Source organism: Capra hircus, chromosome 2 (genome assembly GCF_001704415.2).
Source record: "Capra hircus breed San Clemente chromosome 2, ASM170441v1, whole genome shotgun sequence".
Classification (NCBI taxonomy): domain Eukaryota; kingdom Metazoa; phylum Chordata; class Mammalia; order Artiodactyla; family Bovidae; genus Capra; species Capra hircus.
The window spans coordinates 91,821,440-91,845,314 of record NC_030809.1 but is presented as its reverse complement, the minus strand read 5'-3'; the positions used below and the strand labels follow the sequence as shown (position 1 = coordinate 91,845,314).

Below are 23,875 nucleotides of genomic sequence, written 5' to 3'. Positions count from 1 at the left end.
AGGTTGCTCTAATTCAGATATCTTCCTTGGGCAAGTATGTGATACTCCGTGAATGAAGAACTAGACAGATGTTTACATACTTAAATTATTTTTAAAAAGCTATTGCAGACTTTCTTCATTCCTATTATATTCAGCTTCAATCTTTCTCCCTTTATTTCCTGCCATTTGATTTCTGGACCACTGGATAAGCTAGAGGCATGTTTTTCACTCGTTATTTCTCAGGCTTTAGTTTTTTCATTTTTCTGAAAGAGGTTGTCCAGAAAAGGGACCTCCTCTGCCTGATTTTCTGGTGACTTGTTTTGACTCTTCCGTTCACTCCTTATTTACTTTGGCAGCTGCATTATTTCTGCTCAGCTCAGCTGAAGAAAATATCTCATCACAGAATGTCAGAGGCGCGTGCCGTGTCAGTGCTTTGAAAACAGCTCAGCGTTACCCCTATCTCCAGCAGTCTCAAGGGCATGGTGTCACCGAGTGGGTAACCCCTCACTGCCTGTGACTGTCCCATTACCCACACCCTCTTCTGATTAGATAGCTCTCTGCATCCATATCCCATATCGGAGGCCTCACATATTACACAGTGAAGAGCTAACTGCACTTGAACCTTTAAACTTATGAAACATTGGCAGAGCTGGTTTGCATAATTTATTCGTCTGCTTTTCTTTGAATTTCTCTTTGTATAATTAAAAAAATTTTTTCCTGCCTTATCCTCATTTTGTAACACTCTGGTCTAATCAGCTGTGTTATTTCCTAAACAGTTGAAAGGAAAAATTGTCATAGATAGCAAGGCTGTGAGATTCCTCTTAGTTGGGAATAAGCTGCATATGTCAGTATTCATTCAAAAGCTGAAATTTGCTTTGCTCTGTGCTTTTGAAAGCCTAAAAGCAATTTCAAATCATCTTCCATCGTATAGCTGTCTTTTTAGCAGTGCAAAAGCTTAGTTTCCTAGAAATGAATGAGACTTCAGCAAACAGCCATGTGCTGATGCATACAAATTCTATCCATTGGCAAAGGAAAGCACTTTATTCAACTACTTGTAATTAAGTGTATGTTTAATTCTGTCTACATTGTTATTAATACAATGTATTAATAACATGTGGAATAGACAGGAAGATAGAAATCTCATTCAAATAATGCTTTGCAATGGGTGCTCCTTACCACTTTTTGCCCTCTCTGGGCTTTGCAGTCCTGGCTGTGATAATTAGAACCCCTAGTCCAAGTGTCTCTGGATGGTTCACTAACTTGAGAGTTTATGAAAACAAGAAAATGACTTGTTGAGACTGTGGCTGCTGCTGCTGCTAAGTCGCTTCAGTTGTGTCTGACTCTGTGAGACCCTAGAGACAGCAGCCCACCAGGCTCCCCCATTCCTGGGATTCTCCAGGCAAGAACACTGAAGTGGGTTGCCATTTCCTTCTCCAATGCATGAAAGTGAAAAGTGAAGGTGAAGTCGCTCAGTTGTGTCCGGCTCTTAGCAACCCCATGGACTGCAGCCCACCAGGCTCCTCCGTCCATGGAATTTTCCAGGCAAGAGTTATTGAGACTACCCTTTGGTTTCTGGGGGTTTTTTTTTGCTTGTTTTTGTTTTGCTTTGTAAATTTTTATTTTAATTATTTTTGTATTTTTAAACCTTTTTATTTTATATTGGAGTATAACCAATTAACAACATTGTAATAATTTCAGACAGACAGGAAAGTGACTTGGCCATACGTGTATATGTATCCATTCTCCCCCAAACTTCCCTCCCATATAGACTGCCACATAACGTTGAGCACAGTTCCCTGTGCTATATATAGTAGGACTTTGGTGGTTGTTTATTTTAAACATAGCAGTGTGTACATGAGACTACACGTTGTTGAGATCCCATATTATAGAATGAGATTTATGTAATTGAATTATACAGTTAACATAAATAACACTATATAAACAGCAGACTCCAGATGAAATACAGTCTGGAATTTGTGGCCAGTTTTAGCCTGGAATGGCTGACAGAGTGGTCCTTTGTGCTGGCCAGTTTCCTCTTTCTTCTTCCTGTCTCGTCTAAGTGTATGCACACCCTCTGGGATGGGGCTGATTTTGTTCCATTCAAGTAAGCATTGCAAGGCCATCAGAGAATGCAATGTGTATGTCAGAGCATTAGGGACATTTTTCAGAGTCTACATTTGTAACCGTTGATGGTTTAGGTTGATGGTTGATGGTTTAGGTTTAGGAGGGAGCTTTTGATTTCAAGAGACAGATACCCGCTTGATTTGCGATAGTGGGAAGAGGATTTATTACAAGGATATATGCTGACTGACACTGTGGACCTAGCTGTTTTCTCATTCTCTCATGGACTGTATGGTCTCTTCCATTGTGTCTTTTGCTCCTCTCTATTTTATTCTCTTCTCTCTACAGATAGAATTCTTTGACTTACTCATAATTTCCCCTCCCTCATAAATTTGACTTTCACATATCACTCTGCACCTCCTTCTATATCCATAACTTTAAGCTGCAATTCTGAACATTCAATGGTTCAGTTTCTGTTGTTCTGAATTGAAGTCCCAGTGTGGCATAGACTATTATGGATTTTAATACGTGTCTCTTACCCAGAGTGAATGCTTCTTGAGCATAAGGGTGGAGTCTGTTTTCTTTGCCACAGTATACTCACAATGCCTAGCACAGAATAGGTATCAAGTAAATATTTTATGAATGAATAAAATATGCAAAAACCCATCTGAAATCCACTAATAAGCATTCTTATGGGGGAAAGGTTTCTACATGACTTCAGCTGGCTCTCTTCTCAAACACCAGTTGGCTTAGACTGAAGTCACCTTATTATTTCCTAGTTGCTAAATACTTCTCACTGCCTTGCAAATTAGGGTCAAAATGTTCAGTAAAGATTGATGTGATGAAACATTCAAAGAGTAAATGTTGGGAGAGAGATTGTTTCCATGGTGACTTCTGCTTCAGGGAGCCCTCACATTGATGAGAGTGAGTCAGCTGACCCCCCACCAACCCAGAGCCATCCAGTTGCTGAAAACCGACAATCCACCTGCAGCATCAAGTCTGGGTGGCAGCAACCCTGCATTGAATCCAGTACTGGAAGCTCCTTCTTTGGCTAAAATGAGCTTGTGAAAAAGCAAGTGGGGGCGGTAGAAGTGGTGCAGCAGGCAAGGTGTGGATTCAGCTGCTGAAAGTCAAGGATGTACTCTCACTTACCTGTGTAACGGCTTTTATCTCTATGAGGCTGACCCTTCAGAGAATCGGTGTCCCAGTTATATTCTCTCCGTGTTCCCAACCACACTGCAGCGACAGAGGGGCCACTCTATTCCTACAGAGCAACTTCCAGATTATGAACAGGTGTCCTTAGTGACAGACACATGGACACCAGGCACTGTGTGACCCCTCCCCGACCCCTTGTTTAACTATTTCACACAATTATCCTCTAGCAGCAGGAAGACTATACTGTGATTTTCTACTATTAATCCTTTACCTGTCGTGTTGTTTTATCATGAGAGAGATTACATCATTTCACAAACATCCTAAAAATTCCCAAGTAGGGACTTCCCTGGTAGACTAGTACTTAATAATCTGCCTTGCAGTGCAGGGGGTGTGAGTTCGATCCCTGGTTGGGCAACTAAGATCCCACGTGCCAGGGAGCAACTAAGGCAGCATGTGGCAACTACTGACCCCACGCACCACAACTAGAGTTTGTGCACCCAAAAAAAAAGATCCTGCGGGCCACAACTAGGACCCAGTGCAGCCAAATAAGTAAACAAATGTTAAAAAATAAAATTACCCAAGTAAATGTTATTTCCTCCAACATAATTTGCGAGATGAAATGTTTATTTCTGTGATACATTTGTTACTGAAACATTTTTAGAACTCCTCTTTCAGTGCCATTAACTTGCTTCTCTCATATTCTGAAGTAAGTAAATATTCAGTAAGTATCTATAGGAATATACAGATAAAGATATAAACACATATGTGTTTTCACTATATTCTACTTAGAACTCTTCTTTATGTACCTCATCTTTTTTTTCCCCCTAAATAATGAAAGATCCAGATATCTAATGAGTATTCCCATTTTTATGTCATTGTCCCAATTTGTACATGGTCAACCTTGCAGTTCTTCATTTGACTTTAACTTTAGGAACTGCCGGTACATCCCCTCAAATTTGATATTTGCTGTTGGACGTTAGAAACAACATTATCTGCATGAAATAGAATTTCAGGTTTCATGGTCTAACATTTGAAGTATAAATAAAATGGATTTTCTTTTTATCTGCAGGAAATGTTCGATGTCATACTAGATGAGAATCAGCTGGAGGATGCATGTGAACACCTGGGAGAGTACCTTGAGGCCTACTGGCGTGCCACCCACACGACCGGTAGCACCCCCATGACCCCACTGCTTGGAAGGAACCTGGGCTCAACAGCACTCTCGCCATATCCCACAGCAATTTCTGGGTTACAGGTAGTGTCACTTGTGCTTTTACAACCTTACATTTAAGCTTCTATAGGAAACTCGATTGAGATGGAGACTGGGATTGTCCTTACTCTGAAGAGAGAATCGTGTACGTTACTATATCAAAAAGTCTAAAGTAGTGGCTACTCATATAGACTACTTTACATTTTACACACTCAAATGACTTTGGTTCATATACTTGCTATAAAGTATTAGCAAAAAAATTCTTCAGATTCGCATCTTTTGGCTGCAGATTCAGATATTTCACGCTTTCACATATACTATTTTACTGTATGCTCAGAAAGCACTGGGCTTCCCTGGTGGCTCAGATGGTAAAGAATCAGCCTGCAGTGCAGGAGACCTAGGTTCGATCCCTGGGTTGGGGAGATCCCCTGGAGGAGGACATGGCAACCCACTCTAGTATTCTTGCCTGGAGTATTGCCATGGACACAGCAGCCTGGCGGGCTGCAGTCCATGGGGCTGCAAAGAGTCAGACTCGACTGAGTGACTAAGCACACGCAACGCACACAGAATGCATTACCTAGTCATGGTCTACCCCAGACAGAATTATCCAGAGAATGGCCTTTTCCTTACAATTTGGTACTCTGTTCATTTATAATGACTTTTACTTAAATTCATCCCTCCTCTGCTTACACTGGTGGTCCAGTGGTTAAGAATCTGCGCTTCCAATGCAAGGGGCAAGGGTTTGATTCCCGGTTCAGGAACTAAGATCCCACAAGTGCTAGTGCTGGCCAAAAATGAACTCATCTCCGCTATGTCTAAACCCTGTAAGAAACTTACTACCTACTAGTCAAGGGTCTTTTCATTACTTCTCCACATCACTTCTTCAGGATTAGACAGTGGTGGCGCTGTCAGGCATAGCACCAGCTAAGTGAGGAGGGAGAGACAGACATTATGACCAATCTTACCTAACCCCGCCCCACAGGCTGCAGGGCCTGTCCATGTGCAAACAGAATGCGCAGAGTAGAATCATCTTGGTTGGAAATAGTGACAGATCTCTGAGTTTTCTTAGGGGTTAGCAAGGCCCACCTTGGCCATCACCTATGGCCTTTAGGGGAATGGGGGATGAATGCAGGATCAGGAGGCTCACTTTCTTGCTGTTCAGGTGCTGTGCTCAGGGCCAGACGTGGGGAGCCAGAGGCATTATAATATGAAGTGAATCTGATATGAATATGAATGAATATCATATGAATCTACATGATACCAAGCAGCTGTGGGAATGTGGCCAGACCCCCAGCTGATTGAAGAATGGTTGTCAGTCGAGTTCTCTTGCATCGTGACTAGTATTGTATTAATGGGTTGTAATAGTCATAATGTGGATCGTGTAGAGTTAACTCCAGAGCACTCTCTGAAATGTTATTAGAACTCTATTACTCTTTTACAAAGCTACATCTTTGTAAGAAAAAAAAAACCTACCACATAAATAAATAGTGTTTGTGGCTGGAAATGAACTTGGGAAACATCCTATTATAATATGCAGTGTGTGTGTGGGCACTGGGACTCTTTCTTTCCTTGCTTTACCGCCTGCATGCTGACCCGAGCGTGGCACACCCACTGACCAGTTAGAGTTGGCTCCGAGCTATACATTGTGGGAGGGGAAATGGATAAATGAAGCAATGTGATTCCACCTACACAAGTTGGTAGGGATGAAATGTACTTTGTTTATGAATATAACACTCCTGACTTAGCACCTCTCAGACATCCACCTGGAGTGGTTCCCCCACTTGAGTTAACGTGGTGCCCTTGATCCTGGGGCCAAGTTCTCCTAGTAACCATGGGCGCTTAATTGTTAGACCCCTAGTTGGGGCTAGAGGCAGAGGCTGTGACTGTTGAATGAGTTTCCCGCTGAAGGTGAGTATCCTTTAGAGAAAATGCACCTTGGTCTTTGGTTTCTCAGTATCCTGTTTCTTAACTGAGGCAACCTACTTAAGCAGGTAGGCACAGCTAAGGATACCTGTTTTCCTGAGATTTGAAGAAAAATGTTAACAGCATTTACTGAGCACTTAAATAAGTGACTGAAGATATTAATTTCATGTTATCAGAGAAATTTAGTTTATATTCTGAGGATTATTTTTCCTGGACATTTCAGTTGGAGGAAGCAAGAATTGTCAATGTATCAGTTAGCTGGCTTCAATTTATTGTATACTTCTTTGGAGACAATGTTGCTGAGTCTTGCATTTATGTAGGATGTAGAAACAAATATTTTATGGGCAGTACAAATCATAATTTTACTAAAATATTTTTAAAAGGTATAAGGAACATTCAACTAGATAAAGAAGTATGTGACTTTAGGAGGAAGCTTTTATCAGTTCAAGAGAGGAAGAAAAAATAGCAGATAATATTCTGAACTTCAACTTATTTTCCAATAGTAAAATAATCCTCATTTTTGCAATAGAAGTGGAATTATTAGGCTCTCCTGAATATACTAAATTCCATTCAGCAGTTAACTTTCACTTTTATATTTTTCATAGGAAGCATAAGTATGCAGTGTTATGTAATTAAAATTCACAAACTACCAGCACTTTAAGCCTCTTCTCATGTTGTATACCAAATACATAAGACCAGATATTTCGAGCAGACCATTTGTACATCAGAATGTTTTATTAAGTCAAATATTTAGTTTCTTATTGTACAGATCCTTCTGTTGTACATACATTTGCATGTTCTATGTGAACAAAGCGGATGTGATTTAACCAGTGAACCATCTGATATTTTTAGAGTCAGCGTCTGAGGCACAGCAACCACTCCACAGAGAACTCTCCAGTTGAAAGACGAAGTCTAATGACCTCTGATGAAAATTATCACAATGAAAGGGCTCGGAAGAGTAGGAACCGCTTGTCTTCCAGTTCCCAGCATAGCCGAGATCATTACCCTCTGGTGGAAGAAGATTATCCTGACTCATACCAGGACACTTACAAACCTCACAGGAACCGAGGATCTCCCGGGGGATATAGCCATGATTCTCGACATAGGCTTTGAGTCTGCAGAAACAAACAAAAAGTTCATCTGTTGACGATTTGCCATAGCGCTGCTAGGATACAACCAGTCATCTTAACGTGGCAAGCGCAGCACAGTACTGACTGTGCTTATGGGCTGCTGTCATTGATGCTAAGAAGGGGCAAAAAAATGTACATTATGCCCTTAAGTCTAGATGGATCTCAGATGCCCAATCATACAGATATTTTTAAGTGCAACATTTACGTAGCAGTACCTTTTGTTTTCTTCATTAGATTTAGACACATCAATTTGTAATTTAGGGTACTTATCAAGGCACATATAAAACAATTTCCCATGCTGGAAATTCCAAATGACCAGTTCCAGTTGGAACCAATTTATAAACCAATTCCTGTTGGAATTTGGGTGAATCGACTAGAAAGTCTACTTGAGCATGTTGTAATCAATTTAAAAATCTGAAAAAAAAAAAGAAACTAATTAATAGGAGAGTCAAAATACCAATAGAAGTGAAAACCAGCTGTTGTATTTATTTGCTGGAAGCTAAATTTACACTTAAAGTTGGAATGTATAAACATTTTAATACACGTTAACATTGCCAGAATGGCTTTTCTAACTTACCAAATGGATTCATAGTGCCAAAAACAAATCTCAAATTAATGCAAAAATTCTTTAGTCTCCTCAGATTTTAATATTTTTTATTTCTCTTCTGGCACAGCTGTTGTATTCAAAGTATTCTGCTTTTTTGTTTCGTCACAACTGTTACCATGTTTGAAGTTGGCAAAGAAATTCAACATTTCTTTAGCAGTGAGAGAGGATAGTAAAGAGAAGCCCAATCATAGTTGGTTATGCAAGATGGAAAATGGGGTGTTGTTTCCCCTTTCATCAATTTGAGCACGACTACATCCATCCAGGAATCTGAAGTCAGACTCTAAGGATAACACAGATCCTCCTGAGTGCAAGGCTAAACATCTCCAGTTGAGATTTCATCTGTCCCACTTACCACAAATATGTTTGTGCTTCCCACCAGCACAATTCAGTATCTTTCCATTGCTTCCCTCAGTCTCTGCCTTTGAGTGTCTGAATGTGCTAGCCCTTCACCAAATTCTTTATAATCATGCTACGGGTTTTTTGTTTTACATGAACACATTGAATTTTGATATTGAAAGCTGTGTTTATACAAAATGATTAATTGAAAAACTATGAAAACGAATTTAAAAGCTTGCAGTAAAAAAACTCGTAGATTCAGAATAGATTTATTCACTAAAATATCTTTTTTATTTAAGAGAATTATAAAGAATTTGAAGATTGAACTGCCTTATTTCTAATGAACACTCTTCTTTACCTATTAAGTCTTCACAGTTTTTCCAGTGGCTATAAGAATGGAATCGGTGATCTTATGTCTTATATGATCAAAGAAGCCTTAGATTCACTCTGATCCAAGAAACTATTGAAATTGACTCTTTTATACAATACACAAAAGTCTTTAGGAAAAGACTTTTGTTTCTAAGAGTCTGTTTTTCTAAAGCCCCCATAGGATCAGGCATAAAAATCCTTTTCTACTACTACGTCATAAAGCCTATTTTTTTGGAAAACAATGATAATTCATTTTCTGTTACCTTATTTCCCCCTATCCAAGCTTTTCAGTGTTTATGCTCTCAAAGCATGCACCAGTTAAATAATTTTCTTGACCATGAAAATAGGTTCCCTACTCTTGATTAGTTATATCTTGAACCTCATTATTGACCCTCCGCAATGCCCTCTCCTTCTGTTGTTCACTGTGCATACCCCATTATGAACCTGTTTAGCTGATAATGAGGATATCCATAGTTATGTGAGTTATTGAAATATTTGATAGAATTAAAAACTGTGGGCTCAGTGAATTCTTGAAGTTAATATGTGATACTGGCTTGTGAGGTTCTTTCGTCATCTAGTGAAGCTTACAAACCTTTCAGTTAAGACATTTAAAAGACTTATATCCACTAGGCACTTTAATAAACATACAACCTACCATTACTAAATACTTTGTTAGAGCACAGAAGAGCATTTTCCAGCAAACAAATATACTTATTACATGTACAGCACATATTTGCATGAGAAAGAAGACATTAGCTAAAACATTTTTCTATATGCTTTCCTGGTTTCTTATTTGTGCGCATAAAAGTATTTAATTGCAAGGAGTGCACCAAGGTGTTTAAAACTTAGACTAGACAGCTGTTCAGCTTTTTCTGTAGTAGCATTAGCAATCTGGTCATTTAACTACTTTAAGATACTTACATTTTACAGCAGGTAGCTGTAACAGCATTTACATATATTTCCTAGTCAGCAAGATTACCATATTCTTTCAACTTTTAAAAATCTATTATTTTTAAAGACCTCTCAATGCCTAGTTTCTGTGTCTTCCATGTTATGCTGATAAAAAGAGAGGTCTGTTCAATGTCTGTGCACAAGACCAATCTTTCCTTTACCATCTAGCATCCACACCTGTTTTGCTTTGTGTTCTTATTCAAAAGCTAACAACCTTGGAAAGGGTATAATGTATATTTTCTTGATGGATATACTTAAATTTTTACTTGGCTTTGGCACATTCTTTCCCCTTCCTTTTCTAATAAGTTGTCTTTTCCAAATGAATAAGGGATATGCATTTTCCTTTTTTTTCTTAAGCCTTAGAGTTTATTGTGCAACTGATACTAAAATACAGATACATACTAAATGAAAAATTTTATTTTTGCCAAGCACATCAAGAACCTTTGGAAAATACATATTCCACAAATACTTTGTTTTTAATGGGTTTCATCTAACAATAGCAAATGATAAGGAGGGGAAACAAGTCTTAGAATGTTTTGAGGCTGTATTAACTTGTAGTATAAACCACATATTCTGTACTTTCAGCATATATAATTTCAGAATATGTAAAACATATTCTGTAATCTCAGTCAGCAAACATGTAACAATGTAGACTCGTGTGACCGTGTGGAAATGTAGTCTTGGGAAAAAAGGAATGTAATTTTTCAATCCTGATGTTGATTCTCAAGGCTGTAATGTCACTCCAGTATTATTATCAGCAATGTTTACTCCAGTATTTAAAGCAGCACTTAGATATGTTTTTAAATGACTGATAATTCTATCTTATCTTTATACAGTTCTATTGGAAAGAAAATTAAAATTCACAATTCAGACCGATAGTCTTTCCTAATAAGAGAGTCTTAATTATGTGATGGTATGTCTTTGCACTTAGTTCTTAATGAAATGAATTTTTTAAATATAAAACAAATTCTGAGAAAATTTTATGTTCCCTTTGAATAATTTGTTAATTACTTTAATTATTATTGTTGTTGTTTGCAAAGTGTATTTTTGGAATGTTAACCTTTTTTCATACCTGCATACTTGAACTTGTCTTTTGTGTGAGGGCCTTAAAATTCATACTAGGAATCTAGGGCAGTGAAAGGGAGGGAGAGAAGGAATCAATGCCAAAAGATGGTTTGCAAATTTAAACTCCTTGGATGAACATATCATAACATGTGGCTGAGACCCAGGATGTCTGTTAAGAATGTTTCTAGGCAACCTTAATTTGCATGCCAGTGTACTTTCTTAATTACACAATTTTATTTTGGCATTGGGTAAAAAATAAAAACAACAAAATGCCACTACAGAAGCTCAACTGGTAAAGAATCCACCTGCAATGCAGGAGACCCCGGTTCGATCCCTGGTTTGGGAAGATCTGCTGGAGAAGGGATAGGCTACCCACTCCAATATTCTTGGGCTTCCCTGGTGGCTCAGCTGGTAGAGAATCTGCCTGCAATGTGGGGGACCTGGGTTCTATCCTTGGGTTGGGAAGATCCCCTGGAGAAGGGAACAGTCACCCACTCCAGTATTCTGGCCTGGAGAATTCCATGAACTATACAGTCCATGGGTTACAAAGAGTCAGACATGACTGAGAAACTTTCACTTCACTATAGAAATTGCCCTATATATTGATATTTACACTACCTCTTCTCTAGAGAAGACAATCTGTCTTTAAAGAGAAAAACACTTTTCAATAAGTAGTGAATTTATTACTCTTACTGCTAACCCTTGCTGCAAAGCTAACTGAATAAAGTGTTAAAATATACTTTCCCTTTGGATTTTAAATTGTTGCCAAAATGCTCGCCACCCTTTCATTTCTTCCATGTTAGTGAAATTTTCTTTGAATCGGTTCACAGTTTATCAAGAGGCAAGGTAAACATTTAGTAAGTCAGTAATCATAGGAAACAAGACAGACTGCAAGGAAATTGCTTTTTTATGCAATTTGTTATATCATCAAACTCTAAAAGCAGATTCAGAGACCTGATGTTTAAGTGCAGCTGGTTTGCAAATTCAAATTTTGTTGATCCTTGACTTTTCCTGCATACATTTGGCCATCTTGGAAGCCCAGGCCATTGGAACAAATTCATATGAATGTTTCAAATAAATGGGAATGTACCCCTATTTCTTTTATATTTTTGCCTATATTTCTGTCTTTCATAACACTGTTACATGTTCTTTTCTTTATGAATTATATAAAACTCATTCTTTGAATAACTATGAATGAAAACATGATAGAAAATTATATAATTAAATTTGTTTCTTCAATTCCTTATACCTTTAAATATTGTTAATGCCATAATTGTCAAGTTACTTATTAAAGCTATGTCTATAGGACAGAGCACAGAAAAGTCCTCTTCTTTATCATAACCAAACCACTCAATATTATAGTTGTCAGACACCAAGGATAACTCTTTTGTTGCAGTCAAGTTAGTCAAATAGTAATCAGTTTTATATCAAACAGCAACAGCATTCAAAAATTACTTTTTAAAGGTTTATCGATTTGTTAAATAGACTTGCTCAAATGAAACTCATCCTCATATAGCAACTCTTTCTCTCTGCTTGCGGATGGTTTCATACCAAATGCTTCATGTAATTAAGGGATGATTTGAAAGGACTAGATAATATTTCATTGGATAATCTTGACTAAGGGCTGTAACTCCCACTTACCATGAAAATATATAAATAAGAGTGAATAGTCATGAGTTTGGGGGAGTCATAGTTACATATGAAATTTTCCTTTGTTTCTTTTGATGTATTTAAAATGTTCGTAGAAAGATGGTAGAAAATGTTACTAATGCATTTAGAGTGTCTGGGGAATACACTGATGCTTCCTCTTTGAATTACAGCCTAAATGTGAAGACTATCTAGGAACTAAAAGTGGCTGGCCTCTAGCTTTTCAATACTTTGTAAGTGTTCTTGGTTATGTTCTGAACACTTAAATTTCTCAACAAATGGCTATGCGTATATGTAGGGGTCACTCTTGCACTGCTTGCATGCCACTTTCACACATCTTTAACTGAAATCAGTGTGACTTCTGTATGTATAAGGGATGTATTTGAAGATGCAGGATCATTAATGCTATATTGTTGCATACTCTTTTTCATATGCCTTACAATATTTTCTGGGACATTATTAAAATGAAAGCATTTTATTGCCAAAATAAATCTATGTTGTTATTTCTAATCTGCATTAGCAGTAGAAAAATAATGTAGCAAAAACATATATTGTACAGTACAAAATTATAAAAGATATATATTTTGCCAATAATATAAAAATAAGTTGAGGAGAAAGAAGCACATTTGTTATAGCACAAACTTATAACAAAATCCACTGTTAAATTTGGCAGTTGTATTTTTTAAAAGTATATAGATTTAGTTCTAAGTTTTATCAGATTTATTTCATCTACCATCTTTTTAACTTGCTGCTTGATACTTTTCCAGCAATTTACTTCAGAGCCTTGCAATCTGTGGATGTAATTTATTTTACTTTATTCCCTTCTATAAAACTCATTAAATTTTATTTTGTGATGACTCATACTATATTTACTGTTCTTATTTCTTCTCCTTCAATAACCACTACAAAAGGTAACATCCAGTGAGCTCACAGGGCTCCTCTGAATTGTGGACATGTTTGAAATGTTTTCTATTTTTCACAGCCTATAGTCAAAATGATAAATAAAGATGTCCCAATAAGTATTTAGGGATTCTTCAATTTGTTTTATACCGAATACTATTTTGAAACATAAGTAAAAGCCATTAGCAGTTGTTTTGAAAGGTTGGTGGGAGGGAAAAACAGATAAACTTATTAATACTAAAAGTAAACATGGCAAACTGATGTGAAAAGATTTCCCTGCTATTCCAAGAACTGTTGATACCCCAAGCTATTGCTGTGTTTCCAGCTACAAAGTGGAAAAACAAACAAAAAATAACAACAAAAAATACCTTTATCCAGTATTTTTCCTTTCTTTAAATTTTAATTATTTATTTTGATAATTTACCCCCTTTTATTTCCTTATATAGGTAAATGTGTAGCATTCTACAAGGCATGCTGGGTAAAATATACTATGCAAATGTGTACAGTGCTGCATGTTTTGTTCTCCCTCTGCTTTAGTGGCTTTAAAGGAAAAAAAAATGTGTTGTTATTTTTGTGAACCAAAACATTTAACAAAGAAAATGCAGAGTGCATGCATATAGTATTCTAATTTCTATGGATTTGTTTTATGGAATTTAAATGTGTACAAACCAACTGCATTAATTTTTTTTTCTTTTATACAATAAATGAAAAAAAAAAAAAACACTGAAACCAGCGTTATACCTCTCCTTTATATTATTCTGGAGATATACTGAAGATATACTGGAAATCAGTAGGTATATTCCTCTATCTCTTAAACAAAAAAAAGTCTAAACATTTAGCCTCACAACTCAGAATCAATTAAATGACTGTTACCTGAATACTCTGCTAGGTATTATGAAGTACTTCACAAAAGAAGTACTATTAATATGTTGGGAAAGAGCATGTAGTTAAATACATACACATACACACACAAATGCATAACCACGTGTGAAATAGAATGTTACAATATATGTATGAAATAGGATTGAATATAGAAAGATAAACAATGAACTGTATTGTTCACAAGAAACCTCTATATTATTAAACAATTATCAGAAGTTTCCAAAGGTATTTTGCACTAGTAAGAATTCCATGGATGGCATGTAGCTTATGACATGATGTTTCACAGGCTCAGTGTCAAGTGTCTGTGCTATGACTTGATCACACTTGACTTTTCTCTCAGTGTACAATAAGTTCAAAAGAAATGTGTTCTGTGTTTATTATTAACACAACATTGGGATTATACAGTGATTTATCATAGCCAAATTATTTCACAAGCAATATCACATTTGCTCCATCTGCCCTCCATCCCCATGGAAAATAGGCAGAGCATAGGTTGTTAGACACAACTAAAATGAATAAACCAAAGCTCACTATAACCCTTCTCTCTGAAGTACTTGTATCTAAAAAATATATTAGATGCTTTTAAGCTGGTAGGCATCTGAAGCATACATAACCATGCCTGAAATACAATAAATATTACTGAGTGAATGGTACCTCAGTTATTGGAGATGTACTAAATAAGGATGCCCCAACTGTCAAGGAATTTCCACCAACAAACTGCAAGTTCCAACTGGAAGAACTGCAGCTCATTGCAATCATTCCATCAGCCTGGCCCTGTGTCTGAAGTCAATCAGTACATCTCCACTAATGAGATACTTGCAGAGGGAAGCGTCTTGCTTGTCCTGTCATACAACGTACAGATTAACATACTGGTTAGACTGTGGCCTCTAACCTTGGCTGGGTTCAAAGCCTAGATCCAGCAGTAACAAGCTATGGTGTTGGAGCAATCACTTAACTTCCCTGGGCCTGTATCTATTTTGGTAGAGCAATTTTCTTTTGGTTATGGGTCATAACTCATGTTTCTTTGAATGTCCACTAATTTTTATTGGATTCAAGGTATTGTAAATTTTCCACTGTGAATGATTTGATCTTGTCATCTTGATCTGTGAAGAATATTGGACTTGCTTTGATAGACAACTATGAATAGTTTGATCCTTTCAAGGTTTGTTTTTAACCTCCTTTAAAACTGGTCTAGGGTTTTCCTTGTAGCTCAGTTGGTAAAGAATCTGCCTGCAGTGCAGGAGACCTGGGTTCGATCTCTGTGTTGGGAAGATCCCCTGGAGAAGGAAATGGTAACCCACTCCAGTATCCTTATTTGGAAAATATCATGGACAGAGAAGCCTGGTGGGCTGCAGTCCATGGGGTCGCAAAGAGTTGGCCACAACTGAGCGACTAACACACAAACACAGAGTAAGATTTATCTTTAGGTTAACTTACTTCCTCTTTAAGGCCTCTGGGGTATCCGCTGAATGTCCTATATATATTCTGTGTCTCCTCCTCACACCGGTCCTTTGTTATCTCTGGAGATTACTTGTTTTATAGCTCCTCAGTGCTTGCTTTTTCCTCGAGTCATTGTTGACTAGCCCCGTGGACTAGCCTCGTACTGGTTTCACATTACACACATACAGACTGATATGCAGCCGAAGGCTCAAAGGCTCAACCTATGTAGATTTCTGAAGATTTTATCTGGATAGCGTCTTCCTTTCAATCACTCTGCTTCACAGATTGTAGTAGCCTTGATCTCTCTCTGTTTTCATCTCAAGGAGATTGCCAGACTCTATCTGAGTTTCCACTCCCACTGTAGCTAGCTAGGATTGCCTCCAGGCAGAAATCCACATAATAATAAAACTATCCCCATTTGTGTCTCTTATCAAGGATCTCAGTCCCGTGCTGGGTGTTGGCCAATATCTGAAAACAGTTGTTTTCTTATTTTGAACAGTTTCCTATTTATTAGTGGTAGGAGTGTAATTCAAGACCACCCCTCTCTCTTACGTATGGAAGCAGAAGTCTCTCCAATGATATTTTGCCCATCATTATAGTCATGAATAAATTAATCTTTAAAAAGTCTCACAAGTCCTTTTACAAACAGTTTCATAAACATTCAACAAACGTTCCCAATTACTTCTATAGTAGTTCCAAATTTGTATTTCACCCATGGGTCCTACAGTTGGACAAGACTGCATTAGGGAAACTTCTTTTCCCTGCCCTGCCATTTTTTTTTTTGAGAGATACTTAAAAAATAAGCTGAGAGACCATCTCCCGGATAATAATGTAGGTTTGTAAAATATGAAGCCCTAACTTCCTAAGTTAATGTGGCTATGACATCCATTTAATAAGTTGACACAGATGTATGAGGAGTTTGTAAAAAGTCTTAGAGCTGCCAAAAGCATTATCTACAGTGTGCAAGAATGGAAATATTAAGAGAATTAATATAAACTTGTTATGCAATTTTTTTCTAAACAGTACTTTATTATGTAAATATAAATATAACAATCCATAAATTAAAATGGATTAAATCCATAATCCATAAAATAAATTAATACTGTAATATTCTTTCCCTTCATATGTCTCCTATAAACTTTGGCTGTTTAACCATAAGCCCCAAAAGAAACCAAAGGAGTTTTTTTGAACAGTTGTTTAAAAGGAGACATGCTTCAGTCCTCAATGTTGCCCTTTGTTTTATAGGTAGAAGCTTTCTAGGTCAGACAACTAAGAAAAACTGTAGACTGTTTTAATGTCTTCCTTAAATGGGTTATTTTTCTATATATTGACATGGGATAGTGTATGACTAGGAGAAGTGGGGTGGGAAGGTGGAGTTCATTGCCGATCTTGTTTCATTTCATTCAGCTCTTGCAGATGAGGGACAGAGCAGTTCCAAATGACTTTTACAGCTCTCTTACCTTTTTCTGTTCCTTTTTACCGAAGTTAAAGAGAATAGAATGGGTTGGAGCTGTTTTTCTTTGCGGAAGAGAAGAAGTAAACAACCTTGGTTTCTTGTTTTCCCACCTCTTGACTCTAATAACTACAGACTAATTATCATAGACATCCAATGATCTAGAATCAAAAAAAGACCTTAGAGACAAACCCTCTGCTTCCATATGTCAAAATGGAAGCCTGGTGAGGCTAAGTAACTTGCCCAGCTAAAAAAAATAACACGTAAAACAAGAAGTTTGCTATGTTACTTAATGACTCACTCGTATTCTAGCTTTCAGCTAAGTAAGTACCCCACACTAGAGGCTGGCTGAAATAGTGTGACACTTGCATAGTAGGCGACACAGCTGCTCAAGGTGTGCAAGCCTTAAAGAGCAGAGAGAGCATTTCACCAGCTGTTTAACCAGCTGGGAATATGGGAGTTACAGCTGGAAAGGACAGTTGAGGCCAAATTGTGGAGTCAATGCATATATCTCTAAGGTATTTGGACTTTACTGCTCAAACAGCTTTAGGTGCCACTACACATTTTTAAACCTGGGAGTGAACAAATCAAGACCGTTGTTTTGGGCAAGATTAATCTACAAGTGGAAGGATATTGGAAGGCGAACAACCTTGAAGTACAGGACGGCCATAAGGCCACTGCTTAGGTAAAGCCACCCTTTTGGGTGTCGGCGTCGAGATTTGAAGGATAAAGGTATTCAGTTCAGTTCAGTTCAGTTCAGTCGCTCAGTTGTGTCCGACTCTTTGCGACCCCATGAATTGCAGCACGCCAGGCCTCCCTGTCCATCACCATCTCCCAGAGTTCACTCAGACTCACATCCATCGAGTCAGTGATGCCATCCAGCCATCTTATCCTCTGTTGTCCCCTTCTCCTCCTGCCCTCAATCCCTCCCAGCATCAGAGTCTTTTCCAATGAGTCAACTCTTGGCATGAGGTGGCCAAAATACTGGAGTTTCAGCTTTAGCATCAGTCCTTCCAAAGATATCCCAGGGTTGATCTTCTTCAGAATGGACTGGTTGGATCTCCTTGCAGTCCAAGGGACTCTCAAGAGTCTTCTCCAACACCACAGTTCAAAAGCATCGATTCTTCGGCGCTCAGCCTTCTTCACAGCCCAATTCTCACATCCATACATGACCACAGGAAAAACCATAGCCTTGACTAGACGGACCTTTGTTGGCAAAGTAATGTCTCTGCTTTTGAATATACTATCTAGGTTGGTCATAACTTTTTTTCCAAGGAGTAAGCGTCTTTTAATTTCATGGCTGCAGTCACCATCTGCAGTGATTTTGGAGCCCCCAAAATAAAGTCTGACACTGTTTCTAATGTTTCCCCATCTATTTCCCATGAAGTGATGGGACCAGATGCCATGATCTTCGTTTTCAGAATGCTGAGCTTTAAGCCAACCTTTTCGCTCTCCTCTTTCACTTTCATCAAGAGGCTTTTAAAGACCCTGATGGAATTCACGTCTTCGAAGGCTAGGAGGTGGGGCTTTTGATGAAGTATGCGCGCAAGGTTGGGGAAGAGCACTGATGACTTGTTCACACTATGGCTCTGTAGAAGAAAGGTAGAAAAAACGCCAAAGCAAGCAGTCCAGAGCCACCTGCCCCAATCCGAAGCCCGCTTTGCCTGACCCTGGGGTTCAGTCCCGCCGCCTACAGGTCGCTTCTATTGACAAGTAAGCCTGGGCCAGGCCGGCGCTCTTTCCCAGGCCCCGCCCCTCCGGCCGCGCGCCTGCGCCTTCCCGTCCTCTCCGCCCCGCCCCGCGCCTCCCCCGCCCGCCTGGTCGCCGCCGCCGCAGCCGCCGGAGAGGAGCTGGGGGAGGACGGTGGCCCGCGAGGTTCGTCGCACACAACGCGGCGGCGATGTCCGCGAGCCAGGCGGGAGCCGCGGCGGCAGCGGCGGGGCCTCGCGCACGGCACGGCGGCCTGGGCTTCGGCCTCTCTCCGGTTCCTAGGAAGCGGGCTGACGGCCAGCGCGGCAGCAGCAGCGGCAGAGACGGAGGCTCCGGCGCGTCTCTCTCCTCCCCTTGAGCCTGAGCCGGGGGAGGCCAGGCGGCCCGGGTGGCTGGAGAGGGGTCCGCTGCCCGAGAATGGGAATTCTCTTCACCAGGATATGGAGACTGTTCAATCACCAGGGTGAGGGGCTCGGGCCGAGCGCGTACGGGTAGGGGAGAGGGTCACCCGTGGCCGGGTGGGTGGGTGGGTGGGGGTCTCCGAATACTTCCGGAATGTGGGCGCTGCGGTCTCGCGCGGTCTCTGCGCTGAGTGCGGGGTGTTGCGGCTGCGGGCCTGGGGCTGGTCGATCCCACTCCCAGCTCGGGAATGGTTCCCGACTCGCTGCCCTTTTGTCTTAGGAGACCTTCCTAAGAATTCCATTCCGCAAATACACCCATTGCTCCGATTTCTGTTGGGAGTGGAAAAGGTCTCTTGTCCCACGTTCGACGCCCCTTGAGTGGCCCAGCCTGGCTCACGTTTCCGTCCTTTTACCTTCGGCGATTGGGTTTGCACAGCACGAAGTACTGGGGTTCTCTGGGATGAAGGTTATAGGTTGTGGCCCTAAACGCACCCCTGAGCGACCGAGGATTGCAGAATGCGGAAAACACGAGAAATCTCTCTTGACTTAGCCGGTACGTTCAGGTTTATGAGCCTTCCTCGCGCCTCCACCTCCCCGTTCCTCCTCCCCCACGCCTTGGGAGGATTCTTCTGCATCCTGAGTAGTGATGTTCCTCTCTCCGTTTGCCAGATTTGTATCTGTGTTTAAGGTTAAGCTTAAGGTCATTTTCCTACTCGTGTTTCTTGTTTCTTAAGTGGAGGTTTTTATGAATGGATTTAAAATGTTAAAAGTATCACTGAAAGCACTTAAAAATCATACCATGTGAAACATCTGTTAACTGTAAGTGACCAGTAAGTTACCAGATATGAAGTGTTTTATAAGAGATGCTTAAGTTCATCTAAGCTCAAACATTACCTTGAAATGCAGATCAGATTTATTGACATTTGTTACAAAAACAGGTGTAAAACTGGGGGAAAGAGGATGCAATTTTAACAAAAAGAACACAGCCATTAAGATACAAAATAGTTACTGGTGTACTTTCATTTCTTTTTAACTCAAGTTGGGTGATTCATCATCCCGGCTGTCAATAACTTTGTGTTTTCCTCCTGTGAAGCTGGTGTTACTGTCACAGCCCAAAATTTTCCAGTAAAGACGTAAAGGAATGGTGGCATCTATTATGTGCAACCATCCCTGCCTCCTCCTTGGTGATCCAGCTGCTCCTGCAAGAAGGCAATGGGAAGGGAGCAGAACTGGAACTTGTGATCTCTAGTTTATCTTTTAAAAAATAATGATAGTGTAGATCTCATGATACTAAATGGAAGAGCAACATTTCAAATGATTTTCAAATGTTGTGGAGAATTTTCATGAACTGGAGAAAGCCCCTTCTAATATACGCTGTCTCTAGCCAGCTGTTTCTGTTGAGAGAAGGGTGAATAGAAACCAGTCACTTAACCTTTGTCCGTCTGGGTCTCACCTAGAGTAGAAGGAAATCTTGACTGTATGACCATGGAGCCCACAAATCCTGAAAACTTAATCTGTAGGTCTTAAGAATTGAAACTTAACATTGCCATGATACTGGTGGTACTTACAGTAGATAGTCTGTTTTAATGCTTAAATCCGTAGTTTTGTATTATTTTTAGCAAAGCTAGTATTTCGACTCTACTGTGAAATTTAGAAAGGTTGTTAATTGATCTATAATCCTGCAAGAAAAATTAGATATCTCCACTTTCTATTTTGAGTCAATGATAAAATTGTCTCTCTTAGTGAAGAAAGAATTTGAACTTTGCCAGCAGCTACTGGACAGTACTAAATAATGATGTGTGCTTTGTTACCACTAAAAATCACTGGGTAGTGTTCTTATTACCTCTATTTTGTGGTGGTTTTTGACTGGACCTTTTTTTCAGTATTGGGAAATAGTAAGAAATTAATGAAGTTCTAGAAATTTAGATGTCAGCATTATGAAAATATGAATAAACTATCTCCTGTTAAATGCTGTGATTGTTTTATCAGCAGGGTCACTTTAAATCTGTCAGGTACTTGTTGGTCTTTTAGTTGTGCATTAAAATTTATTTTACCTCCAGAAGATACAGAACACCGTCCTATGTTCTTTTCGCATAAACTCTTGGAAGTTTTGAGGGATAACAGAATTTGCTATGCTGAACGAAACAAACTGTGTGACATCGCTGTCTCCCTTTAGACTGGCTTTTTCAATTTAAGCTTAGCTAGGTTGGGTACATAGTGAAAACTAATTGTATATTGCTCAGACTTGAAAACCCAGAGGTTGCATTTACATGATACTTGAATTAATAAGGTACAAAGTTTGTTCTAGATGCTTACATTAAGTTTCTGTAGTCCTTTGAAGTAGTTTTCTTTTCTCCTGAAAATAGGAAACTGAGGTACCAGTGGAATGATTTTCCTGGGTGATGCAACTGTAAATACTGCAGAAATATTTTGCTGACACCGGCCTTACAGAAGTGACTGGCATCGTTTTTGCATGTGAATTCTCCTCCCGCCCCCAGTCCCCACTGCTGTTTCTCAGTTACTAAACTTTAAGTCTTAACAACTTTAGGGCTTGAAAGAGTTGCCACTAGTATCTTTTAGTATAGAAGGGCTTTTGATCAGAACTCCATTTGTTCATTGAACAAGTATTTTGAACACCTGTTTTGTGCTGGGGTCTGTTGTAGAGGGCTTCCCAGGTGGCACTAGTGGTAAAAAAAAAAAACCTGCCTATCAATGCTTGGAGACACAGAGATGCAGATGGGGTAGACCGAGAGCAAAACAGACAAGACCCCCTGCCTTTATGGGGGGAGATAAGCTAACTTCATCTTTATAGATAAAATAATAGCAGTTAATATTGACTTGCAAGGTTAGGGTCTATGTGTTTCATGCAGTTAATTTAGTCTTCACTTAATTGATTTACTCTTAATAAGAACCCTGTGAGCCTGATAGTCTCCAGTTTTTAAGACAAAGAAACATTAGGTATTTGTTCCAGGCACTACAGTTAAAAGTGATAGACCTTTGGTGCTAAGTTGCTTCAGTTGTGTCTGACTCTTTGCTGCCCCATGGACTGTAGCCCACCAGGCTCCCCTGTCCATATGATTCTCCAGGCAAGAATACTGGAATGGGTTGCCATTTCCTTCTCCAGATTGAACTTGAGTCTCCTGCATCGGCAGGTGGATTCTTTACCGCTAGTGCCACCTGGGAAGCCCCTTTAGATTGAGACTTTAACCAGGATCATCTAGTGCTTGAGTTGGTACCCATGAAACCTAACAAAAACTTCTTTGTATAAGAAGGATTCATGTTAGATGAAAGGAAGAACTTTTAGACTCTCATGTGAACTGTGAAAGAAGTTATGAAGTTTCCTCATGGGGAGCATTGTTTCATTCTCCTGATTAGCTCACAGAAAAGGAATGATCCGTTGTGAATGAATTCTGTAGAAGCTGCTGGTGCCGCAGGACCTGGTGCTGGGAAAGCCACCTCTGCTTCTGTTGTTCTTTTCATCGTGTGGGAATTCAAACATGTAAACAAGCATCTATAGAAGCTGAGTAGCCAAAGGGGTGAACTGTGCCAGTTATTAAAACTTTAGCTCCAAACTCACCTTTTTGGTGTGCTCTGTGCATGCAGAGCTGGGTCTTTAAATACTAGTCTTTTAAAGGCATGGTGTCAGGCTTTGTTGGTAGGTGGCGCTGCAAGAGGAGGGGGTTTTCTTTCTGGATACGATGCGCCTCTCAGCAGGCCCTCTCTTGCTTGTGCAGTGTGGACGCCTTCTCCAGCCGCTGGCTCTTGCACTGTCTAGTGGTTACAGCAGCTTCCTGTAGTACCCACTTCAGTTGGTTTCAGAATGGAGGTCCTCCAGGGAAGCACTTCCCAATGAACAGCCTTCCCCAGCGTGCTAGAGGGAGGATTTCGAGAAAGATCCACCGGCGAGTCCACACAGCTACTTCTCTGACATTCAGTGAGCCATGGCCAGGCCCTCAGCAAGGTCTGCATCTCAGTCCTGGGGAGCTGTGGGGAGAAGCCCTGTCTCAGCCCTGGGGTGGTGAGAGCGCTGTGTGTTTGTCATTCCTTTAATCTTTATTGTTATTTCTTGTTAGCCAGTCCCTCATTACTCCAGTCCTCTGGAGTAGTTATTTTCAAGTTCAAATTGCTATGTGGTTTCTGTTTCCTAATTGGATCTCTACTTTTGTCATGTATAATTGTTGCTTTTCATCCAGCCAAGTTTTTTGTTCCCCCTCTAACCGAAACTTCACTACCATTGCTGTAAGTTGCAAGTTTATTTTCAAACTTTGTTTTTTTTAATTGATGATGCTTTTAGATTTTGCAAATTGAATTTTTAGTATGAGGGACTTTATCGGTTATCTCCCTTCTAACCTTTATGTCTTCCAATTTTGATTTATTTATTCATTCATACTTTATTAAGCACATGGTTTACTCTAGATTCTGTGTTAAGACCTGTGAAAACTATAGTATACCTGACAGAAATGGGATTTTTTGTTCCTTGTGAGACAGAATCCATGGGACTTAGTTTGGATATGAGGTGAGAATGAAGAATCAGGGTGACTCTCAGTTTATCTGCCTTAGTATTTGTGTTTTCTAGCTTTGGTATGATTAACAGAGATAGAAATTCTCCAGGATAACGATGACTTTTTTTTTCTCTTTGCTTAGTTTACTAACTGG

General features: G+C 39.5%; 2 protein-coding genes across 10 annotated transcripts in view; both read left to right on the top strand.

Moving 5' to 3' along the window:
- Window positions 1-14,048, top strand: part of CACNB4 (calcium voltage-gated channel auxiliary subunit beta 4) — a 151,428-nt gene extending 137,380 nt beyond the window's left edge. For all 3 annotated transcript variants that reach the window (XM_005676129.3, XM_013969693.2, XM_018063053.1), the window contains 2 exons: window positions 4,265-4,450; window positions 7,181-14,048. In XM_005676129.3, coding sequence (XP_005676186.1) covers window positions 4,265-4,450; window positions 7,181-7,441 — 447 coding nt within the window. In that variant the 3' untranslated portion in view covers window positions 7,442-14,048. The remainder of the gene's footprint in view (window positions 1-4,264; window positions 4,451-7,180) is intronic.
- The window catches only part of ARL5A (ADP ribosylation factor like GTPase 5A), a 57,314-nt gene continuing 52,356 nt past the window's right edge, over window positions 18,918-23,875 (top strand). For all 7 annotated transcript variants that reach the window (XR_001919567.1, XR_001919564.1, XR_001919565.1 and 4 more), the window contains exon 1: window positions 18,918-19,281. Coding sequence is in view for 1 of the 7 variants with exons in the window: in XM_018063008.1 (XP_017918497.1) it covers window positions 19,236-19,281 (46 nt within the window). In the remaining 6 variants the exon portion in view is untranslated. The remainder of the gene's footprint in view (window positions 19,282-23,875) is intronic.